This window comes from Nyctibius grandis, chromosome 19 (assembly GCF_013368605.1).
Source record: "Nyctibius grandis isolate bNycGra1 chromosome 19, bNycGra1.pri, whole genome shotgun sequence".
NCBI lineage: Eukaryota > Metazoa > Chordata > Aves > Nyctibiiformes > Nyctibiidae > Nyctibius > Nyctibius grandis.
Genome location: NC_090676.1, coordinates 72,127 through 93,456, shown reverse-complemented (window position 1 = coordinate 93,456; position 21,330 = coordinate 72,127). Strand labels below are relative to the sequence as shown.

At 42.1% G+C, this 21,330-nt stretch overlaps 1 protein-coding gene across 1 annotated transcript; it reads right to left on the bottom strand.

Moving 5' to 3' along the window:
* Positions 1 to 3,432: 3,432 nt before the first annotated feature.
* On the bottom strand, positions 3,433 to 19,557 carry LOC137672315 (protein-glutamine gamma-glutamyltransferase 6-like). Its single transcript, XM_068416462.1, has 12 exons — positions 19,329 to 19,557; positions 18,274 to 18,513; positions 17,635 to 17,753; positions 16,326 to 16,454; positions 14,886 to 15,063; positions 13,904 to 14,039; positions 12,748 to 12,851; positions 9,255 to 9,497; positions 8,240 to 8,584; positions 7,082 to 7,239; positions 4,966 to 5,099; positions 3,433 to 3,740 (listed from the first exon to the last, which is right to left on the bottom strand). Exons 1-12 carry the CDS (start codon positions 19,555 to 19,557, stop codon positions 3,587 to 3,589), a joined length of 2,169 nt encoding a protein of 722 aa, XP_068272563.1. The 3' UTR covers positions 3,433 to 3,586.
* Between the last annotated feature and the right edge of the window lie 1,773 nt (positions 19,558 to 21,330).

Below are 21,330 nucleotides of genomic sequence, written 5' to 3'. Positions count from 1 at the left end.
TGCTGGCAATACTTTACCTAATGCACACCAGGATTTCATTCGCCTTCTTTGCAGCAAGGGCACAGTGCTGCCTTGTGTTTGCTTTGACTGCGTTGACTTTTATTAGGAAGCATGGAGGTCACCAGATTTGCAGAAATTGGGAAAGACTAAATGTAAGCACACTGGGGAGATCTTCCAGAAAATTCTGTGAGTTTATTGTCAACATACATTTTTCAGTGTTAATTATGTGTGATTTTAGTATGTCTCTTGAACTTTTTTTTATATAAAGAGCTAAATGCTGTATATGATGACTGATTCGTGCTCTTTAAGTGTATGCAAATTGTAAGCCAATTGATCATGCTCAAACATCTGACTTCCTTTGCATGATTAGTGTTTCTAAATCCACCTTTGCAGTGTACGTGCTTATGAACATCTAAATTAGAGAGAGGTTTAGATACAAGCGGGTATTTATCCCAGCACCACTGCCTTGTAATGGCTGTGTATACACATAGTACCATCTCTTGGTCAAGGTGCTGTAGCCTCAGTTGAACTGTCTCTTTATGCTGAGGTCTCCTTCTGTACTTGATATGGCTGATGTAACACTTTGCATGATGGCTCACTAAAAATTGCTTTCCCACTGTGCATTTACTAAGCTGAATGTCACTGATTGTTATGTTATCATCTATTTTGCCTTGTTTGGGACCCTCTGAAGTTTCTCATAGTTTTTTAGTCCTCAGTAATTTAAATGGCTTTACATCATGAGCATTTTGTACCCTTTTTGCACTCATTTCTTTCATTGCTGCTTCTGAAAAACTTCATCCAGGTCTAGGCAAGTGTTGTCACTGTGCTGTATGCACTACATCCTTGGCGTGCTCGTACAAATCTAAAGAAAAAGTGATCCATAGGATCCTTGAAAGTATCCATCCTGCCTGGATATTACTGTGTTATCTTTATAGTGCTTGAGGATTCTTGTTGTTTTACAGGTCCAAACATAAATCCGTAAAAATCTTTATAATCTTTATTACCTATAAAAATAGAATCTTAAAATGTTATGTGAGCATCTTTAATAACTGGGTCTCTTTCTGAATGTAGTGATCAAAAAATACATACATCTAAGTTTCCCTTTTATTGCGTCTACATTTCCAGCTCTGATGTGGCACATCCATGAATTTGATGTGAATTTTCCTCTTTGGTGGAACTTCTTGTTTCTTTAGAGCAAGAAGGAATGCTTACACAAAAAGCCTTTTGTCTTTTATACTGAGCAGTACCCTCCACGTTCAGTACACAAGGGCGATAGATACCAGGTGGTAAAGCAGTGCAGCTTTGGTGACAGAACCTCATGATTAGAAACTACCAACTTTGGCTATTTCTGTTTTCTTTGTTTTTCTTTTTAATCTGTAGAAGGATAGTAATTTGAGTGGCTGCCTGAATCAAGGCTCTAGAAACTTAGATCAGAACAGAATGGTGGGGAGAAACATTCACCGTCTTGGAGACTGATTTTAATGTCTTTCAAGACCTATTCAGAGTATGAATGTGTCGTATCAGCTAGTGCTCACTTGATGTTTTTTGAGTGATCAGAATGGAATGGGGGCTGGGTCAGCCTCTTGGGCATGCTCAGATTTAAACTGCATATTTATAAAGAAAAATACTGATAATTAGCCATATTTTACTCCATCAGCTTTCATTGACTTCTGACTAAGGGATGTGTAAAGATTGTAGGTTTGGCAAAAGCTATTTAAATCCTTCCTTGAGCACTTACACATTTTTCTCTGTAATAATCATTAGTTAATTGAACAGTTGTCTTACGTCTGATGCAGGAAGAACGTGTATTTCTTGTACGTGGCACTGGCCAGATCTGCATTTTAACACTGAACCTGAACTGGGTGTAGTTGCTGAGGGCAGCTAATAATGCTGACGCCCTGAAAACCCAGCAACCCCAAGCATTGCAAAGCTTGGAACTTGGCACAAGCTTTAGGGCTGATTTTCCTTTCAACAGCAGGCTTCCTTTACAAATAGTTAATTAGGATGAGGTCATTCCAAGCTCCTGTGACAAACACTGTCTGAAATAATTTCCTGGATTGTATTTAAAAAGAAATACTGAAGGAATTTGAATGGCTTGGCTGTACTGCGTGTTAAATGTAATGACAGTCTGCATTCTTGCAAGATTTAATGAGATTTTGTGAAATACCATCACTACCTCAAGGCCTTTTCTGAGGCTAATGGAGGATTTTATACCCTGACTTTCCACGATCCTGCAAGACTTAATTAATAGGTGCAAAGCTACCTGTTCCCCTCTCCTTTGCCTGGAGAAATGTGAATTCCTGTGTGCGTGTGTGCGTGTGTGCGTGTGCGCGTGTGCGCGTGTGCGCGTGTGCGTGTGTGTGTGTGTGTCCTTTCCAATCTTCATTCCAGTCTTTCTGGGTTGACTAGTTTTGACAAGCTTCTGCATCCCTTGTAAGTATATGTGTCAGTGGCAAAATATTGTAATTGATGTAATAAAATAGGAGTTTACGTGTTTTGAATATTTTGTTGCCTTTAAATCAAAGAAATTTAAATGAGACCTTAGTTTAATCCGTGTCACAGAGTCAGTTTGTGTCTGTGAAACATTCTTTCTGGAGGAAGTTGGGACTGCTTTGCTGGACAGTACTAGGTGTTGTCAGGAGGAAAAGGTCAAATTGTCTCTTAGGAACATTCAGATCTTTGCTATTTTGGCTTGTTTACTCTGCAAGGAATAAATGGACACAGTGCTGGGATTTAGATATGGTGGCATAATGCCTTCCTTGTGGATGGTGATGATCTACTTTAAGCAGCTTTAAGGAATGAGGATGTGTGACTGTTAATTGTGAATTTTCATACATCCTTCTGATTATGTTGTCCTGAGCCTTTTCTTCCCATCCTGTGCTTTCTGAGCACTTCTGGAAGTATTGCAAAGTATCTGCCTTTGCAAACAGAAAAATCAGTCTTTTTTTCCTGTCTGCTTGATGATACCTGCATGAAAGGAAACAGGTGGAACTTCCTCTGACATAAGTTAGGAGGGTACATACAATGGTTTTGTAAGATACAGATAAAGGGCTGGGTGAAGTGTGTGGCAGCAGGCATGTGCAAGTAACAACCTTGAAGGTTGTGCGAGTACAAAACAAAAATACATGTCATAGGCTTCTTCTTCTCAAGTGGTCTCGTAGACAAGTTTGGCCAATTCTCCCAGTAATACAGTGAGAAGTTTCTGACCTGGAGCAAAGTAGAAACACCCAACCTTTCCCCCAGCCCCCACTCCAATTTTATCAAAATGCGTAATGCCAAAATAATTAGGACCAATGCACTGACTGATTGCCTGTGTTGGTTATGGCTTGTGATCACTACTACTGCCTACTAGTCCTAGAACAGGTTCAGAGTAATAGGGGATGAGAATACAAAGCCAGAGAGCATTGTAAAGATGACACTGTCTTTACAGCATAGTGTATAGTACCTTTTTATTAATTTCCATTCATGTTACATCACTTTACTGTGTCTGAGTAATCTGCATTTCTGTGCTCCCAGTCACAATAATGTATGAGCACTGCACCGGTCTCATAAACAGAGACAGCACTGAACTGATGTACAGGTAATATCACTGAGCAGGAGCCACATCAAGCATCACAAATCCCTTAATGTCTGAAAAATGGATGCAAACCAAGTCCACCTGAAGCTGCCTGGTGCCACTCTTGTAGGGAATTATTTCAAACTGGACTGTTGAGCTCTCCATGGGGGCCATTCTTGCCACGCTAAAAGAGCGAATACATTTGTAAGTTCAAGCAGCTGAAAAATTCTTGCTATATATTCTTCAGAGTCCCCAAATCTAAGACCGTATGGCAAGGAAGAGCCAGAGTAAGGGGCTGCTGTGTTTGTATGCTCCTAGTAGAGGTGGACATAGCCCCTACAACACTATCCTTGAAGAACTGATAAGCTGTAATGGATGTGGTGGAATATTTGCAGTTCTCTACCTGTGATAGAGAATTAGAGGTTCTATCATGAGGGCAAAATGTACTGAGCGCCCAAGGAATGATCAGAAAGGTTATCTTTAGAAGAGCTCAAATCCAGCTGTATGTATTACCCTCAACACTTGCAGCATTTATAGTACTCTAGATACGCTCATGCTGTATTTTGGTGTGGTACATATAATTACCTGTTGATTTTATGTCCAGAGTTAGAAATGACTCTTGGCTGTCTAGTACAAGGAGACTGATAGTGGCACCAGGAAACAGAGAGAGTGGGGGAAAAGAGCCTCTCTGCTCCAAGGAAGCACTGAAGCTGAGCAATACCAATGCTGGTAAGGCAAGTTAAGGCTCAAGATCGGGATCTAGACCTGAATTTTGTATTCAATGTAAATGAAGCCTTAGTGATTCACATCATTATCCATCTTTTGCTATCTTTTTTTTTGTTTTCCTCTCAGAGTTTCTTGGTGCTAACTCCCCCAGCATAAATATTTTGGAGACTTTAAAAAATGTTTTTAAAATAATAATCATGGAGGAGATGGGAGAACAACTTCTTATTGGTATGATATCAGTGGACACATTTTTAAGATATTTCATTACAGTATATGTCCTGGCTCTTTAGTAATTTAATATCTGAAGGAAAAAAAGATATCGTCAGTTTCTCTCTTATCCTTCAAGGATTGTTTGTTTTTCCTTTTGCAAACCACAAAAAGAAGAAAGTTTAAAAATACTTGTCCTTTATATAATTCAGTCACTAACTACAGCACTGTGAGTTACATGCTGTCATTAAAAGCAGGCCATCTCTCCACTACCTGAGCATTCTGTAATTCAAAGGTTGGCAAAGGACATGTGAAAAACTCCAACTAGTACATGGAGAGTAGTGACATCATGGTATTTTGTCCAAGGTTGGTGCAAACAAAGTCATGAGGTTGACAGAATCTTCTTAAAAAACCCACTTTTATTCTAGATTTCCCACCAAAGTGAATGAGTTATGAGCCATATAGCATTTACGTACTTGATACTGAGTTGCTCTTTGAGCAGGCCGCTACCTTCGGCTCTCAGCACACAGTCTGTCACCACTTCAGACAGTGGGTTGGTAAACGTGACCTGCACATTAACAGGCTTGTGTACCACTGTTGGACCAAGGACCTACAGAGAGAAAACATTCTGCTCAGCCAGGGCATTAGTCTCGCTTATTTCTCATGGTTTTTTTTTTTCTTTTCATTCCCATTGCAAACCACTTACCCTCTTAGGATCTCCTGGACAGGAAGGAGCCAGGAATTAATACATGTACATATTTTTGGGCATCAGAGTTCAGGCTTGAACCAGCTATCCATCGTGGCTGAGAAAGAACAAAGTACTGTAGAATCTACAATTTAGTCCTAACTGTCTAACTAGGTCGGTGTATGGTGTTATATATAACACAGTATATGATACTTACCAGAGTGAGAACAGAGTGAGAATGCAAGTATTAACGTGGCATATGTGGCTAACTGCTGTGGGCAGCTTAAGTCAAATTATCTTTAGTTGGGCTAAATGAAAGGTTTGGGATTAGAAAACATTGGAGGTGTGAGACAGAGGTGAATTGTGGCATCTCAGGCAAAAAAAAAAAATAAAATGCCAAGTCGCAAATAAACATATTCATTATCTTATTTTGACTGAGCTGAAGTGGAATTGGCATATCTTTGCAGATAATGTAATATTAATTAACATAATGGAGAAGCCTAGCACCCCAATTGCATTTCTCTATTATTGACTATATGTTTATACAGAAGTTTCAATCAACAGAAACATAAACCCTTCTTGAAACTTAGTCACTGAATTGAAGTAATTTAATTCAGGTGCCTGCCCTTTGTAAGCTAATTCTGTTATTTGCATGATACAGCACAGAAGGCTTTTTACAAAGTCTCACTAGAACTTGATGTTCAGAAATCGCCGGACCTACAAAAATCCAAACTTTTTATTCCTATGTATAACCTTGCTTTTCCTGTATGCTACTGTCGAAGTGGTTTGGGATAGCTAATCTAGTCTGGAGGCTCTGAAAGACTGCGAATTATCGTGCTCCCTCTACGTTGTTTACAGTACAGTAGGCAGATAGGATTTGACCCATGTCTGATACAGCATGTGAATGTGCTGAACTGTCCAAAACAAGTTAAGATAGTTTATGTGGATGTGACAGGCCATGCAAACCTAGGACTGTCCCTGGGCAGGTCTTTCCTGTAGACTAAGGATTGCTTTTTACCCATTGTATAGCATTTGTCAGAAGTCAGTCTTAAGTGGAACAAAATGCTTCCAGTTCTAATTATTTATCATTTGGGAATATATTACAGAATGTGAATCATAGAATGGTTTGGGTTGGAAGGGACCTTAAAGATCATCTAGTTCCAACCCCCCTGCCACAGGCAGGGACATCTTCCTCTAGACCAGGTTGCTCCAAGCCCCATCCAATCTGGCCTTAAACACTGCCAGGGAGGGGGCATCCACAGCTTCTCTAGGCAACCTGGGCCAGTGTCTCACTACACTCACAGTAAAGAATTTCTTCCTAATATCTAATCCAAATCTCCCCTCTTTCCGTTTAAAACCATTCCTCCTCGTCCTGTCACTACATGCCCTTGTAAAAAGTCAAAAGTGCCACTTTTCGTGATAAGGTGAAAGAACTTCCTCGAGTATTAGTAATAACGAGCCTCACAGCCCCAGGCATTATCAGCTAGTCAGTGAAGATGTCTTTGGTAAAAATCAGGCTTCCTAAATAAACTGGAAGAGAATGATCAGACTTCTCTGACAAAAGTGGAGGCTTAGATATGGACTAGATATGGACGGATGTCTGTCCGTCTCTCTAGAGATAATCTTACCTTGTAACCCTCATAACAGTGGGAACTTTATCAGTGCCATGTCAACAAGCACTGGCACGAATACTGTAGCACAGCTATGCCTTGGAAATGTTTGCTTTTCCTTAGTGTACTTCATTTCACTTGCATCATATGGCCTGTTACTAGAGCAATAAGATCAAATCCCCCTCAGGCATGATTTCACTTCCCACGTGCCTTCCCATGAGGAGTAAATGGAGTAAGGATTCTAGTCGCTTCTTCTCAACACGTCTCTCTAGGGACACAAAGGGGACTAGCTTTTACCTCGATGGTAAGAAAAGGATCCTGAAGGACAATATCCTTCTCCACTAGAAGCGAGGCTCCCTGTTTGGTTTCACACACAGCAGTCACTAGGATCTTCCTGTCATCCATCAGAGAGTTTTTGTACTGGGAATAGGTGATCTTGAATGAAATCTCTTTCACTGAAATGGAAATAGTAACAGAATTTTCCCCTCTTCTTTTTTCTGTGTCTAAATACCAGGTATCTGTAATATATCTGTATTTTAAGGAACAAGGATGCTGTCACTCTGGTGCTCTCCTTTGTGGGTGTTACCAGCCAATAGACAGGAATGATGCTTATAGGCGACTTCTACTTGCATTCACATCAAACACTAAATGATCAGGTACAGTTCAGTAGCTGGACAGTTCTGAGGATGAATATATGTGGCAACCTCTGCTGGTGTTTTTTTCATTTATGTGAAGCTGGGCATTTAATGCTCCTTCTGTGCAAAGGCGGCAGAAGTGAAAGGATAGGTTGGTTTAAATGCCCTTGCTGATGCAGCTGTTCGGCCTCTGCCTTAAAGAGGGTGCACAGTCAGAGCCTGTGTGCCAGCGAGGAAGGCAGTGGATCTCAGTACATTGAGAAAAAATGTTCATCTACTGCTGGAACGGTGGAAGGAGTTATAATGTGTTGTGTATTAGCTTGAGAGGGTAGTTAATATTCATCTGTGCTACATGTCTCATTTTTCAGCACTGTCCCTATAAAAGCAGGGCAAAGGCCACTATCTGCAAGTAGTATAGCCCTTACTGCAGTCTGTAGTTACTGTCCCACTGCTGCAGAAGACGTAGGCTTGTTTCAGCTTTTAATCTGTCTTTATACTTTGCTTATGGGGAGCTGGTAGCTGAGTAGTCTGCAGTGTACGTCTCTTAGTTGTTCTCTCTTAGCGAAAAAGGTCATAATGTAGAACTAGTAGTGGCTGTGCTGGGTCAGACAAAAGGTCACCCAGCTCAGTATCCTTTCTGACAAAGCTCAAAAGCAAATACTTAAGACAGGGCAAATATATATGTTTCTTTTCCCCTGAACAGCCTTAACCTCCAACCGTTTGCAGGTCATGCACTTCTTGAGCCATTCATTATTTCTATGTGATTTGGCCACAAACCAAAGCTATGTCTTGTCTTAAGCTGTAATAAAATTAAAATTACCTTCTTCAGATCCAAGTTTAACAGTCCTAGACAACTGCAGAATCTCTGCCTTTGGTTTTCTTGTGTAGAGAATGGCTGAAGCCCTCAGTTTAACCTTTATGGTCTTGAAATCTGAGATCAAATTCCTGAGTGCCAAGGTAAGGAGGATATCCTGGCCAATTACAGGAGATGCATCAAGTATCAGCTTCCCTGAGAAACTGGGTTTTTGGGCACGCTGTGTCATATTTTGTCTCCATGCTACTGAAGATCGTCTTCTAGGTCTTGCATTTTTGGTTCTTTTTCCGGTGCTTCTCACACCAAGCAGCTTCAGTGCTTTTTTATACACCTGCCTTTCTTTCAAGGATCCTGCTTTGAAAGATAACATGGTCAGAGATCTCATGCGTGCTGGATATAGTGCAATGGAGCCATAATTGCTCTCAGTAAATACAGTTTAGGAATGCTAAGGAGGGCAAGAGGAGAAGGTGAGGTCTAACCCAAATGCTAATTTTGACACAAAAGCAGGTAAATATACATGGCCATGAAGGCTGGAAAGTAAAAGCTGCCTGTCAGCTTTAGCTGGCTGTTCATGGGCACTTCTTAGAAGCTGTGAGCAGGAAAAGGGTAATTTCTGGGAGAGCTCAGTTCTGCATAAGCTGGGGCAATAGCCATCTCCTCTGAAATTAAGAGAGGTGAAAAAATCCTTTTGCAGAAACTGTCCCCAAGCAACTCTGCAGAATGGCTACTGCTGCATGTCATAACAGAAATACTCTGACCAGCTGATCAGAATAGCTGGGACAGAATGTTTTACAGAAGTAGCTTTGACTTTGTATTGAATACCTTAGTATTTCATCAAGGGCCACGAAGGCCATATTGAATCACTGTCAGCTGACAATGAGCCCCAAATTTTCAAAGTAAATTCACAATTACTTTGCTTCAGAAGAAGTAAAGAAATTAAGTCAGTGCTCAATCCAACGCAAGCCTAAATTCTTTTCACTTCTGACCATCAGTGGCAAGACAACTGTAATAAAGAATTTACCTTCTGGATATTTGTAATTAGCAGTGACATCCACACGGGAGTTGGTGCCCACTGCTTTGGTGCTGATAAATTTTCCAATCTTCCTTGTATCAGAAAAAATTCTCTCTTTTCTTTTGTTGTTATGATGAATCCAAGTGACACAGTCAGCATTCACTGCTGCAAACACAAATGAGCTGTCATAATCCAGGTTCACATCCCCTTCCTTAATGGCTCTGGTGGAGGCAGGACCACACTGATATATGCCTATATTAGAGAGGGGGAGAAGTTAAATGACTGCCTATTGGAAAAGAACACAAATCCTCATGCTGACAGCAAGAGGGAGAGGTAGTAACTCCAAAGACATGTTTGGATAAAGTGCCTTGTTTCTACATCTGTACATTATGGTAACAGCATGTCCAGAGATTCCACGTGCATTTTCTATCAAAAGGTAGGAACACAGAGGAGGTCGTAAGGCTAATAAGGTGTGGGGAGAGCTAACACTTCTTATAATGTGTGCTGTGTGAAGTCATAGAATCACAGAATCATAGAATGGTTTGGGTTGGAAGGGACCTTAAAGACCATCTAGTTCCAACCCCCCTGCCACAGGCAGGGACACCTTTTCTCTAGACCAGGTTGCTCTAAGCCCCATCCAACCTGGCCTTGAACACTGCCAGGGAGGGGGCAGCCACAGCTGCTCTGGGCAACCTGGGCCAGGGTCTCACCACCCTCACACTAAAGATTTTCTTCCTAATATCTAATCTAAATCTCCCCTCTTTCCGTTTAAAACCATTCCCCCTCGTCCTGTCACTACTTGCCCTTGTAAAAAGCCCCTCTCCCGCTTTCCTGTGGGCCCCCTTCAGGTACTGGAAGGCTGCTAGAAGGTCTCCCTGGAGCCTTCTCTTCTCCAGGCTGAAGAGCCCCAACTCTCTTCATAGGAGAGGTTCTTCAGCCCTCTGATCATCTTCGTGGCCCTCCTCTGGACTCGTTCCAACAGCTCCATGTCCTTCTTCTGTTGGGGCCCCAGAGCTGGACGCAGCACTGCAGGGGGGGTCTCACGAGAGCGGAGCAGAGGGGCAGAATCCCCTCCCTCGACCTGCTGGCCACGCTGCTGGGGATGCAGCCCAGGACATGGTTGGCTTTCTGGGCTGCAAGTGCACATTGCCGGCTCGTGTTGAGCTTCTCATCAGCCATCACCCCCAAGTCCTTGTCCTCAGGGCTGCTCTCAATCCATTCTCCGCCCAGCCTGTATTTGTGCTTGGGATTGCCCCAACCCACATGCAGGACCTTGCACTTGGCCTTGTTGACCTTCATGCAGTTCACACAGGCCCAGCTCTCAAGCCTGTTGAGGTCCCTCTGGATGGCATCCCTTCCCTCCAGCGTGTCAACCACACCACACACCTTGGTGTCATCGGCAAACTTGCTGAGGGCACACTCAATCCCACTGTCCCATGTCGCCGACAAAGATGTTAAACAGGACTGGTCCCAATACCGACCCCTGAGGAACGCCACTCATCACTGGTGTCCACTTGGACATCGAGCCGTTGACCGTAACTCTTTGAGGGCGACCAGCCAGCCAATTCTTTATCCGCCGAGTGGTCCATCTGCAAAGTCCATGTCTCTCCAATTTAGAGACAAGGATGTTGTGCAGGAGTGTCAAATGCTTTGCACAAGTCCAGGTGGATGACATCAGTTGCTCTTCCCCTATCCACCAGCGCTGTAACCCCGTCGTAGAAGGCCACCAAATTTGTCAGGCATGATTTGCCCTTAGTGAAGCTATGTTGGCTGTCACCAATCACCTCCTTGATTTCTGTGTGCCTCAGTATAGTTTCTAGGAGGATCTGCTCCATGATCTTGCCAGTCACAGAGGTGAGACTGACTGGCCTGTAGTTCCCTGTGTCTTCCTTTTTTCCGTTCTTGAAGTTGGGGGTTTTGTTTCCCCTTTTCCAGTCAGTGGGAACTTCACCAGACTGCCATGACTTCTCAGAAATGATGGATAGCGGCTTAGCAACTTCATCCGCCAGTTCCCTCAGGACTCGTGGATGCACCTCATCAGGTCCCATGGACTTGTGCACTTTCAGGTTCCTTAGATGGTCTTGAACCTGATCTTCTCCTACAGGGGACAGTTCTTCATCCTTCCAGTCCCTGCCTCTGCCTTCTGCGACTTGGGTGGTGAGGCTAGAGCATTTGACGGTGAAGACTGAGGCAAAAAAGTCGTTGAGTACCTCAGCCCTCTCCATATCCCGGGTAACCAGGTCTTCTGTTTCCTTCCGGAGAGGGCCCACATTTTCCCTAGTCTTCCTTTTATCACTGACATACCTATAGAAGCATTTCTTGTTGTCCTTCACATCTCTGGCCAGATTTAATTCCATCAGGGCTTTAGCTTTCCTAACTGGTCCCTGGCTGCTCGGACAATTTCCCTGTATTCCTCCCAGGCTACCTGCCCTTGCTTCCACCCTCTGTAGGCTTTCTTCTTATGCCTGAGTTTGTCCAGGAGCTCCTTGTTCATCCATGCAGGCCTCCTGGCATTTTTGCCTGCCTTCCTCTTTGTCAGGATGCATCGCTCCTGAGCCTGGAGGAGGTGGTCCTTGAATACTAACCAGCTGTCTCCAGCCCCTCTTCCCCCCAGGGCTTTATCCCAAGGGACTTTCCCAAGCAGGTCCCTGAAGAGGCCAAAGTCTGCTCTCCTGAAGTCCAGAGTGGTGAGCTGGCTGCGCGCCCTCCTTGCTGCCCTGTGGATCTTGAACTCCACCATTTCATCATCGCTGCAGCCAAGGCTGCCCTTGAGCTTCACGTCCCCCACCAGCCCCTCCTTGTTGGTGAGAACAAGGTCCAGCATGGCACCTCTCCTCATCGGCTCCTCTGTCACTTGGAGAAGGAAGTTGTCATCCACGCACGCGTTCCAGGAACCTCCTGGATTGCTTGTGCCCAGCTCAGTGCCCAGACTCTTCTCAGCGATACCCAGTGAAAGGACAAGTGGCAGTGGGCAGAAATTGAAACACAGAAAATTCCATTTAAACATGAGAAAAATCCTTGCAGAGAGTGGTCAAACTCTGCAACAGTTTGCCCAGAGAGCTTGTGGAGTTTCCGTCCTATGAAATACTCAAAATCCATCTGGAAATGGTCCTGAGAAAACTGTTCTCATTGACTCTGTGCTGAGCAGGGGTTTGGAGTAAACAAACTCTAAAGGTCCCTTCCAGCCTTAGCTATTTTGTCATTTTATGAATCTGTGTGATGTTAGGAGCTAAGACAAGCAAGGGTGAGATAGGTGAACTTAAGATGTGCTGGCTTTTGTGGAGGCAGAGGATCAAAAAAAGTAAGAATTTGCATGCTGGTAGGCAATCCAGAGGCTCACCAAAAAGCAACCTACGAGACTGATGTGGGTATTGCTTTTCTTGTGCATCCAAATTAACGCTACATCTGCAGGGAGTAGGTAGAAGAGAGTAATCCTGAAATTTCAGTAGTAATCTTTAGGAGTAACGATATCTACAGCTTTTTTTATTTACAACAGTGTTACCTTTGCTTCTTTCCTGGGGTGTTGCATCCAGAACCTGCCATCCATCATAAAAAGAGCCAAGATCTCTTCTAGTGAACCAGCTTTCATTCCAGACATGGAAATTCCTGTAAGGGAAATAGAATAAGGAATCCCTGATTCATGCAATTAATTTTATATTGAAAGATTTGATACATTTCTGGTGCAATGCAAGAAATAACCCTAGTTGAGTGAGTGAAAACTCCTCTGTGGAGAGATCAGTTGCTGACTCCTTTCTTGAGTACCTCTTTCCTCTTCTTTGCCAGCTTTTTGTGTTAAGATCTCTGAGAAATGTTGGGGTGTTATGAAAAAAATAATGTTAAAAGGAAAATAATTCATTGCAGAGTCAAGTATTCAATTCTGTACATTCCAGAACAACATACTGTACAGCCAGAGGTCTCCTGAGCACGTTGTTATGTGTTGGTATTTAATTCACAGTTGCTTTCTACTTCATGTCACCCATGTCCCATTCAGTCCACATGGTACAGGGTGCTTGGTGACTGAAACACTGATGCATGCAGTACAACACACATGTTCAGTGTGATAGTTTCTGTGCACTTGTTTGTCAAAAGCATAATTTTTAGCAGCTTCTCTGAGGTGGAAGAAGCAGCATGTTCTTCATAAGAGATGGGGTGGAATTTTTCTCAGCTGCATTAAACATATTACCTTTACTTTAGTAAGCTCTCAGTACTGTGCAAGGGATGTATAATGGTAATCATGAAAGACTGAGACAATCAACAGTGTGTAGCACAGGAGCTGGGTCTAAAATTTATGGGCTTCTGAGAGTGCTGTGCTCTAGGAACCAAGGGACGAGCTGATATTGTTTTTGGGCAAGAGGTTAATCACTCTTCAGCTTTTTTTTTTTAAATTTAAACTTTCGTACAACAGAGACAAAATTAGCAGTTATATTTTCAAATGATACGTTGAATAGCAATGGTACAAAGTATCTCCTCTCTTAATTCTTCAGCATGATGAAACCGATGACATACTGCATTTCCGAACACTCTGCTCTGTAGATATTTTGGTATGGGGTTTTATATCACTGGGAGCATGAGGTTGGGGTGGTTTTTCAGGATCATGGTTCTAGATCTTTTAGAGGAGAATTTAATGGAAGGGATATTAAGAAAAAAATTATATTTACCACACACTGTCTTCAGTCAAGTGCAGGGTCTTTCCAGAAATGTCAATGTACTGATCAATACTTAGATTTATATTCCTGTCATGGGCAGAGTTGAAGTTTGTAATGACACGAGTAGGTATTCCCAAGGATCTCAGAACTGCAATATAGAATACCATAAAAGTGCTGTAAACCTATTTTACAGACATATAGGAAGTATTTTTCTGGTTTTCTTGACAAACCAGTATAGTGTATGTGTTTTCAGTGGGGAGACAAACCCTCAGAAACTTCTCTCTCAGATATCATGCAAGTCACAGTCATTGTGCACAATTGCTTTGAAGTCAGTTCCACTCACATGACGTTCTTGGGTGCCACGTTCTTTTTTAGAAGAGTTAGATTCTCCCATTTATTTTAATCTTTCATCCTTCATCCTGTTCTCTCTCCCATTTTCTCCCTGTGTTTGTTTTTCTGTTACCTGCTGCTTCTTCCTTTTCCTCTCTGAGACATACCTCTAGGTTGCGTTATTTTTGCTTTGTATTTTCCCTGAAGTGACTCTTGTCTCTTAGAGCAGCTCTGAATGGAAACTGCTAGGATAAAATGCTTTTCCCAATGTGCTAATCCCTTTACAGGTCCTCAGAATTGTGATTTGTTTCTGTGTCACCAGTAGGTGAGACACAGCAGTAGAAAACTGGCATTGTGAGGAGACAGACTTAAAAGAGCACTGGTTTTCTTTGGATCCTAGCTGTGAAACAGGAAACTTTGCTCTTTTCACCAGCCCAGCCTGGCAAACAGCTTTGCATCTTGTTTGATGACTCACAAAACTGGGGTGCAGTATTACAACCTATGGCTGTTTAGAAGAGAATAACCCTTCACGCATGGAGAGCATGGGTTCTTCACTCTCTCTGTCAAAGGTGAAACAGCTTCAACAATAACGTCACAAAGTTAAAACTACAGAAGTTCTAGTAAGCTTCCTTTCTGATACCATTCTTCATCCCTTCGTGTATACCTGTGCACATTACTCCTGCAAAGACCCAGCACTGGCCATACCGGACGGGTTTGTATCTCCCCCTGTACCACTTTCGAAGGATGGTCACACTTCCACTCCACTGCAGGGGGTTGGTTCCTGAGCAGTACTCTCCATTCCACTTCCCTTCCAGTACTCCTTTTTCATCATTGCTGTTAACCTGGAAGAGTCCTTCTCATGAGAGAATTAAAATATGTACAGAAGAAGGGAGAGAGGGAAATAGGCAGCAATGACCCTGTTTGTACCACTGTTCTCATTGGCTGAGTGGTGGGACATAGTATTTGAATCTTAGATAGAATTTTGTCTGCTCAAGTGCAACAATTGAATAAAACCCAGATCAGATTGTAGAGTGTGATGATTCAAAACTGCCTTGCTTTTCAGTACAAATTTTCCCAAGTGTACTGACTGCCAGCCTATTTACATTTTCTCTATTTCATTGATTAATTTCACCTCCTTGTATGTCATTATACTGTTACACTGTGTATTCAGTATTGGTTCACATTCTCGAGTGATTTATATGGAAGCCTCAAGAAGTACGTATTTTCTCTGAATGAGCATTTGTTGCAAATGTGCATATAGTATGTATAGCTTGCTCAAACCTGTTAGATGTGCTTGCATATATTTGTGCATATCCATTTTAGAGGCCTGTTTAAGTGTCATGTATGGTTGTACAGAAAGCAGTAAGTTCTTTTTTAATGATTTTTTTTCTTCAGTATTTATACTTTTACTAATTTTTTACATCTAAGTAGAGTTATTTACTTCATGTTGAAGTTGGAATTGCCTAAAGTGAATGCTTAAAGAAAAGGGTGAAAAGGATCACAGCTATAAAGGAGGAATCTCAGATAAGGAATGTGGTAAGGCATGTATTATTTATAACTGGAAAACTTTTCAGTTGCCTAGTTGTGCATTTATATGTTTGTTAGAATGAGGGAGGGGGTATTGAGAAACTGTAACTGTTTGTTGAAGGAAATGCATACAGGCCTCACTGAACGAATCCCCCTTAAGTGAAAAATACTAAATACACACATTAAATGCAACCATACCAACAGTGGTTTTTCAAAATATTTCATGCTTCTCTTTGTGTTTGAAAAACTTAGAAAATTATTTCAGAATGGGCACAGGCTTTCCAAATTAGTGAAAAGATCTAATGGGCTGAAAATCTGTTAGGAAAATACATCTGAGATTCAGTATTCCCCAAAAGCTCTTGGAAACATTCCTTTGGTTATGAGCAAACTTTAGGGAAGAAGGTAAATTAAACTTTTGGGGTATTTTTCCTTGAGAATAAATCTCCATTGTACCTCCTCCGTAGCTATTTTTTGCAGAAAAGTTAGCTACTCCGATAAAACATTGAGGCATTCACCATAAAGTATTGGGCTTTTTGTTAGAAGGTGCATTGTACAGCTAACTAATTGATCACTTTACCATGGCACTGATAACCCTGCTCACGTAGATAGGGTTGTTTCGGTTGGACACATCAACAGCAGGATCTTGGCGGTGATTCAGGCTTCGATCCAGTATAGCCAGGGAGATATCAAGGATATCCTCTTCAAACTGAAATCAAAACAAGCAATATATTAAAAGCTAAATTCATAAATAAACCCAAGGATAAACTCCCCACCTATTTTCCTTCTCCTAGCACAGTAGGATGATGTCGGCAATACAGGCATTTTCTGTTCTGTTAAAGAAAATAGGGCCAAGAAGAAAACATAAGCACTGACTCTCCATGGCATTTTAAAGACAGCATGTTTATGGGCATGGTTTGGGGCCATAGCTATGAGCATTCATGAAGCCATTATGTGGCCTGGTGGGATGGACAAGACCACTCCAGGTCTGGCTCAGCAGGCTTTGCAACCTCCCACATCCTGTCATACCCATACAGATAGCCTTCTCTTATGAAATCTGCACTCTGATGGGCTGCCTTCACCTTGTATCAGATGATCTGAACTGAAAGAAACTCACAAAAATAATTATTGTGGCTTAGGGTCACAGAGGCACTGTGTTGGGCCCAGAAAATGCCAAAGTGCTATGCTGTGTGGATGTGGTCAGGCAAGGATGCCACTTGACCTCTGAGACCAAAAGCAGGTCTGGCCTTGTTTCATTTATTGGTGTAAAAGTAGCCACAGTGATCGGGAGGATTAACAGAAATGCTGTGCAACTGCTGCTGCAGTTGTAGGGCATGAAGCGGTCAGGAATGGTTTTGGCTGGCCCAACAAGTTGCAGGATGTCTCTGGGACTATAGATGGGCTGTAGTTATGACTGTACTTGTAGCAGTTATGCTTAGAAGGCCAAACTGATTTTCAGAAATTCCAACTCAAGTTGTTTCAGTTGAGTAGATTTGGGATGTCCTTTTAGTGTCTTCTGCCCCATTACTGAACTGTGTAAATATTTAGATGTACTAGCCTCGCGATACCTAGAGGTTAATACTGGAGTGACTTCCTTTGCCCTTTACAAGGGTCAAGAAACAAGTAGAATTTCGCCAGTTTGTGTAATAGGCAAAAGAAAACTAAAACTGTGCTTTGTTTCTTTTATTTCTGTATTAGCACATGCCAGACAGGGGAAATGATCCTCATGCTGCTGTAATATAACAAGTGAGACACATATCTGCAAGAAAATCATAAGTGAGAGAGGAATACTGAACTCTCATACGATGAGATAATGATTCTCTCTTCTCAGGAGCCTATCTACCCGCTGTTCTTATTTTCAGTGTTCCGGAATAGGTGGTGCTGTTTACCTGCCCGTAGTTCCAAGCTTCTGGCTGAATATATTTTTCCAGTCCCTGAAATATGATTCCGCTGTCATTCAGGATGTACTCCTGTCGCTCCTTTTCATTAGCCATGTAGACATCATCATCTAGAAGCAGAATGAGACATGCTGGCTGAAAGGAAAGTTGTTTTGCTGTAACTAAAAATCTCACTTCAAGGGGAGTTCTAGGGAACAGGTCAGGCTGCCCATGTGTTCAGGCTTAGGACTCCCTGCTACACGTCTGTAATCATTTAGAGAGTGAATAAAATAAGCATGAAGATCCTTTGAGGGGAACTGACTATGCTCCTGTCCCTTCACTAATCTCAGTATGTGTGTGTTACTGGTAGATATTGCTTGATTTACAACTGAACACAAGTATCAGAGGGGAAAAAAAATATAGAATAAATATTTGGAATATTTCCTGCCTCTGATTTCTTATTGTACAAGCAAGAGGCTGGATCTTTGATGCATTGCAGCACTGAAGAAGGGGCAAAAACTTGATCCTTGATGTTGGGCAAAAAAAAAACTTTCTGTAGCTGTGACTCTCCAGTGTGTGCTTTACTGTGACACCCATGTTTCCTGACTGAGACAATGAGTTATTTGGACAACATGACACATCAAAACATACTTGGACACCAGGGATTGAAGAGTAGCACAAACTGCCCCAGGAGTGTTGAAGAGACCTTGTTCCCAGAAACAATCTGGAGTTTGAGTTTGTATCGTCCAATGACGGCATTGGCTGGGCTGAATATTGTGAAGTTCATGCAGCCAGGCTCGCTGGGCTCTTGGGTTGCACTCCAGCTGCTGGCACCCTCCTCAGAGAGGTTAATTATGGCCTTGGTCTGCTGTGATTCTGCTGGAGACGGTCCTGCCAGAGGGAACAGGGACAGCAATTCTGAATGACAGCTGTGGGTGACAGACTTGGGGTCAATGATTATCTCAATTCCATATTTTTTTTAATTGAAGGAGTGTGGCTTATCAGATCAAATGCTTATTCAATGTAAACTAGCTGTGCTCCAATCCATAGAGTTATACTATGCAGCCCTCTGTGTTATGTGCAAGACCCAGTAAAGGTGAGTATGCCCACAATCATTCTAGACAAGTGAGGAGGCAAGCTTGTTGTCCTGAAAATCTGGCAGTTCAAAAACACGTAGGCAGGATGGGCCACACATTTTAATACACATTTCATTAAGAGTTAGCAGCTGCCTGGAGAATTTTTTTGGAGTAGCCTTTTGGGAAGATACAGATAGGAGCCTTACGAATGGGGTCGTGTAGACTGTTCTAGTAATAGGGAACACATGAAGTTAATCAAGGAGAGTTTAAACAGGTGAAGTAGAGAGTCAGGAGAGGAGACAAATAGGGGTGATGGTCTGTGAGAGGCAGAGCTGCAGAATGAAGATAACTTGCAGTGTTCCAGGTAAGTCCTTAGGAGCAGAGATACAGGCTTGGTTTTGGAATGAGGATGACCCCTACCTTTCTATTAATTATTACCTTAACTGTCTATTGTCTTAAGGTACAGATTGAACTTTAAAATGGGAGCTCCTGAGCCTAAAAGGACAATGAATCCTGAATGATAAAGGACAAAGCTTAATGATTCAGGAGTGGACCACACAGAGCTGTAAGGCACTAGTGTTTTGGAGCTGGAGTGACTGGGATGTGAGGTGAGTGCCATGGGGAAATTACCTGTGCTTGCAATAAAGGTGAAGTTGTCCCCAGATTGCACTGTTGTTGGGAGGTTCAGAGTGATGTTAAAGGCCTGTCCTCTCCTCAAGATTACTTCTGTGCTGCTGTAATCGGAGGTGTGGTGTGCAGCTTTGTTCAGTTTGGATTGCCAGTTGATATTTGCTATTTTCAGGGCTAGAAAGACACAAGGCAAGTTAGTTAAAAACATTGTTCCTTGAAACTTGTACATCTTTTCAGCTGTCTAATGTAGTAATTTTGTTATGTTTCTATATAGCTGGAGTTATATGCTCTAGGAAAACAGAAAAATCCACTGTCATTATTAACTGCAGAACAAACAACAACTTTGAGGAACAGCTAAAATATCTTTTCTGCAGGTATCTTTCAGAGACAGAAAAAACACCCATTCAGAGAATTCAACTTTGATTTAAAAAAAAAAAAATCAAAAACCTATTGTATTTAGATAAGACTTTTTTAAAGTTTGAAGAGACTGTTCTGTTCCATCATGTTACTGCTTTTTTTCTGTGGGGATCTCTAGTTCCCAGAATGCTTTACAGATGTACAGAAAGAAGTATTAAAACTCTCATGAGCAAATGCATGCCTGATCCTGGAAACACTGTGTGACAGGTGATGAATAGGAGGCTAGTATCTTCATTGTCGAACTTGCACATTATCTTCTCTTGTATCTTGTATCTCAGTTAATTTACAGTCTCCTTGCTTGAAGCTGGGGGGTGTTTCACACTCTTGGAAAAAGATAACCAGCAGAGGACAGATGGTAGGATTAGGAGTGGCATATTTTGAGGCAGTGCTATGGGTTGCTCTGTTGTATCACGATAGGTTGCCCACTCTTGAAAATGGGACACTGAAGTACAGATTACAAAAGCTTTCAACCTTTCTTGTTCCTTGATCAATTTAAAAAACAACAACAACAAACCAACAAACAGAAACGAAGCAGAAAAAATACAGATCCCTCTATGAACGCATGTGTCTGAGAAGTGCCCTTCCCCAGTATGGTATTCCAGAGGAATTTCACTTGAAGAAAATTTTCTGCCACGACTAGAGCATGTTAACCCTTTGAAGACTAATGGTGCTGTGAGCAACACTTCCATCATTTTACTGAACTAAGATACAGGGCTTGGTTTAGCACCACCCGAAGGTGTGTCACTTGGAATGAGGCTCATATCTGAGGGAACAGATAGGGTTCTACAGTAGAAATAGAGAGGGTGGAATTTGAGTTTTCTGCTGTGTTTGCAGCAAAGAACTACATTCTGTGAAGTCTTGATATAGTCATAATTATACTAATTTTTCAGCTTTTTGGAAGAAACATGAATGTGCGTATGCAGTTCTGAGGCTGCAGCAAGGGCCTGGAGCAAGTTGCTTTCCTGTGAGCCTGCGAGTTTGACTATTTTCATTTAAGTGAAGGGTCTTGTCTCAGATGTGTCACCTGGAGGAAAAAAAATCCCATTGATAGGAGTGTGATGTTTGATTCATGTGATGTAAAATGTCTAGAAAGTTTCTCACTTGCATCATCACTTTGTTTTCCTGACTTAAATATAGTTAATTGAGAAGGACCTAGAGAAAGCAGCATTCCTAACATCAAGTCCTTTAATTTAAGAGTGAATTAGAATGTGTTTCTGAAGGGTATTTGGGCTCAGAGTTTGAAAAGAAGTTAGCCTTGCAACACTTTACCCATGGATATCCTACCATTGTGTATCCTGAACTGTGCAAGTTAAATGTCAAGGTCTTCGGGGCAGGGAGCGTGCACGTCATTAGTTGTGCAGTGATGAAGGTAACTAAGAGCATTTTGCATGTATGCAAACAAAAATGTAGCACATACATACAGGATTTAATAGCAACTGAGCCATGGGTTTGATACTAGTGGGACTCTGATGTTTAAGGACCTAAACAGTGCTGCTAAGACTTTGAGTGGAATGTCACAGGCAAGATGTACAACAGAGTAAGAGGAGACACCTGGAGAAGTAGGAAAGGTAAAGAAGGCAGTGGC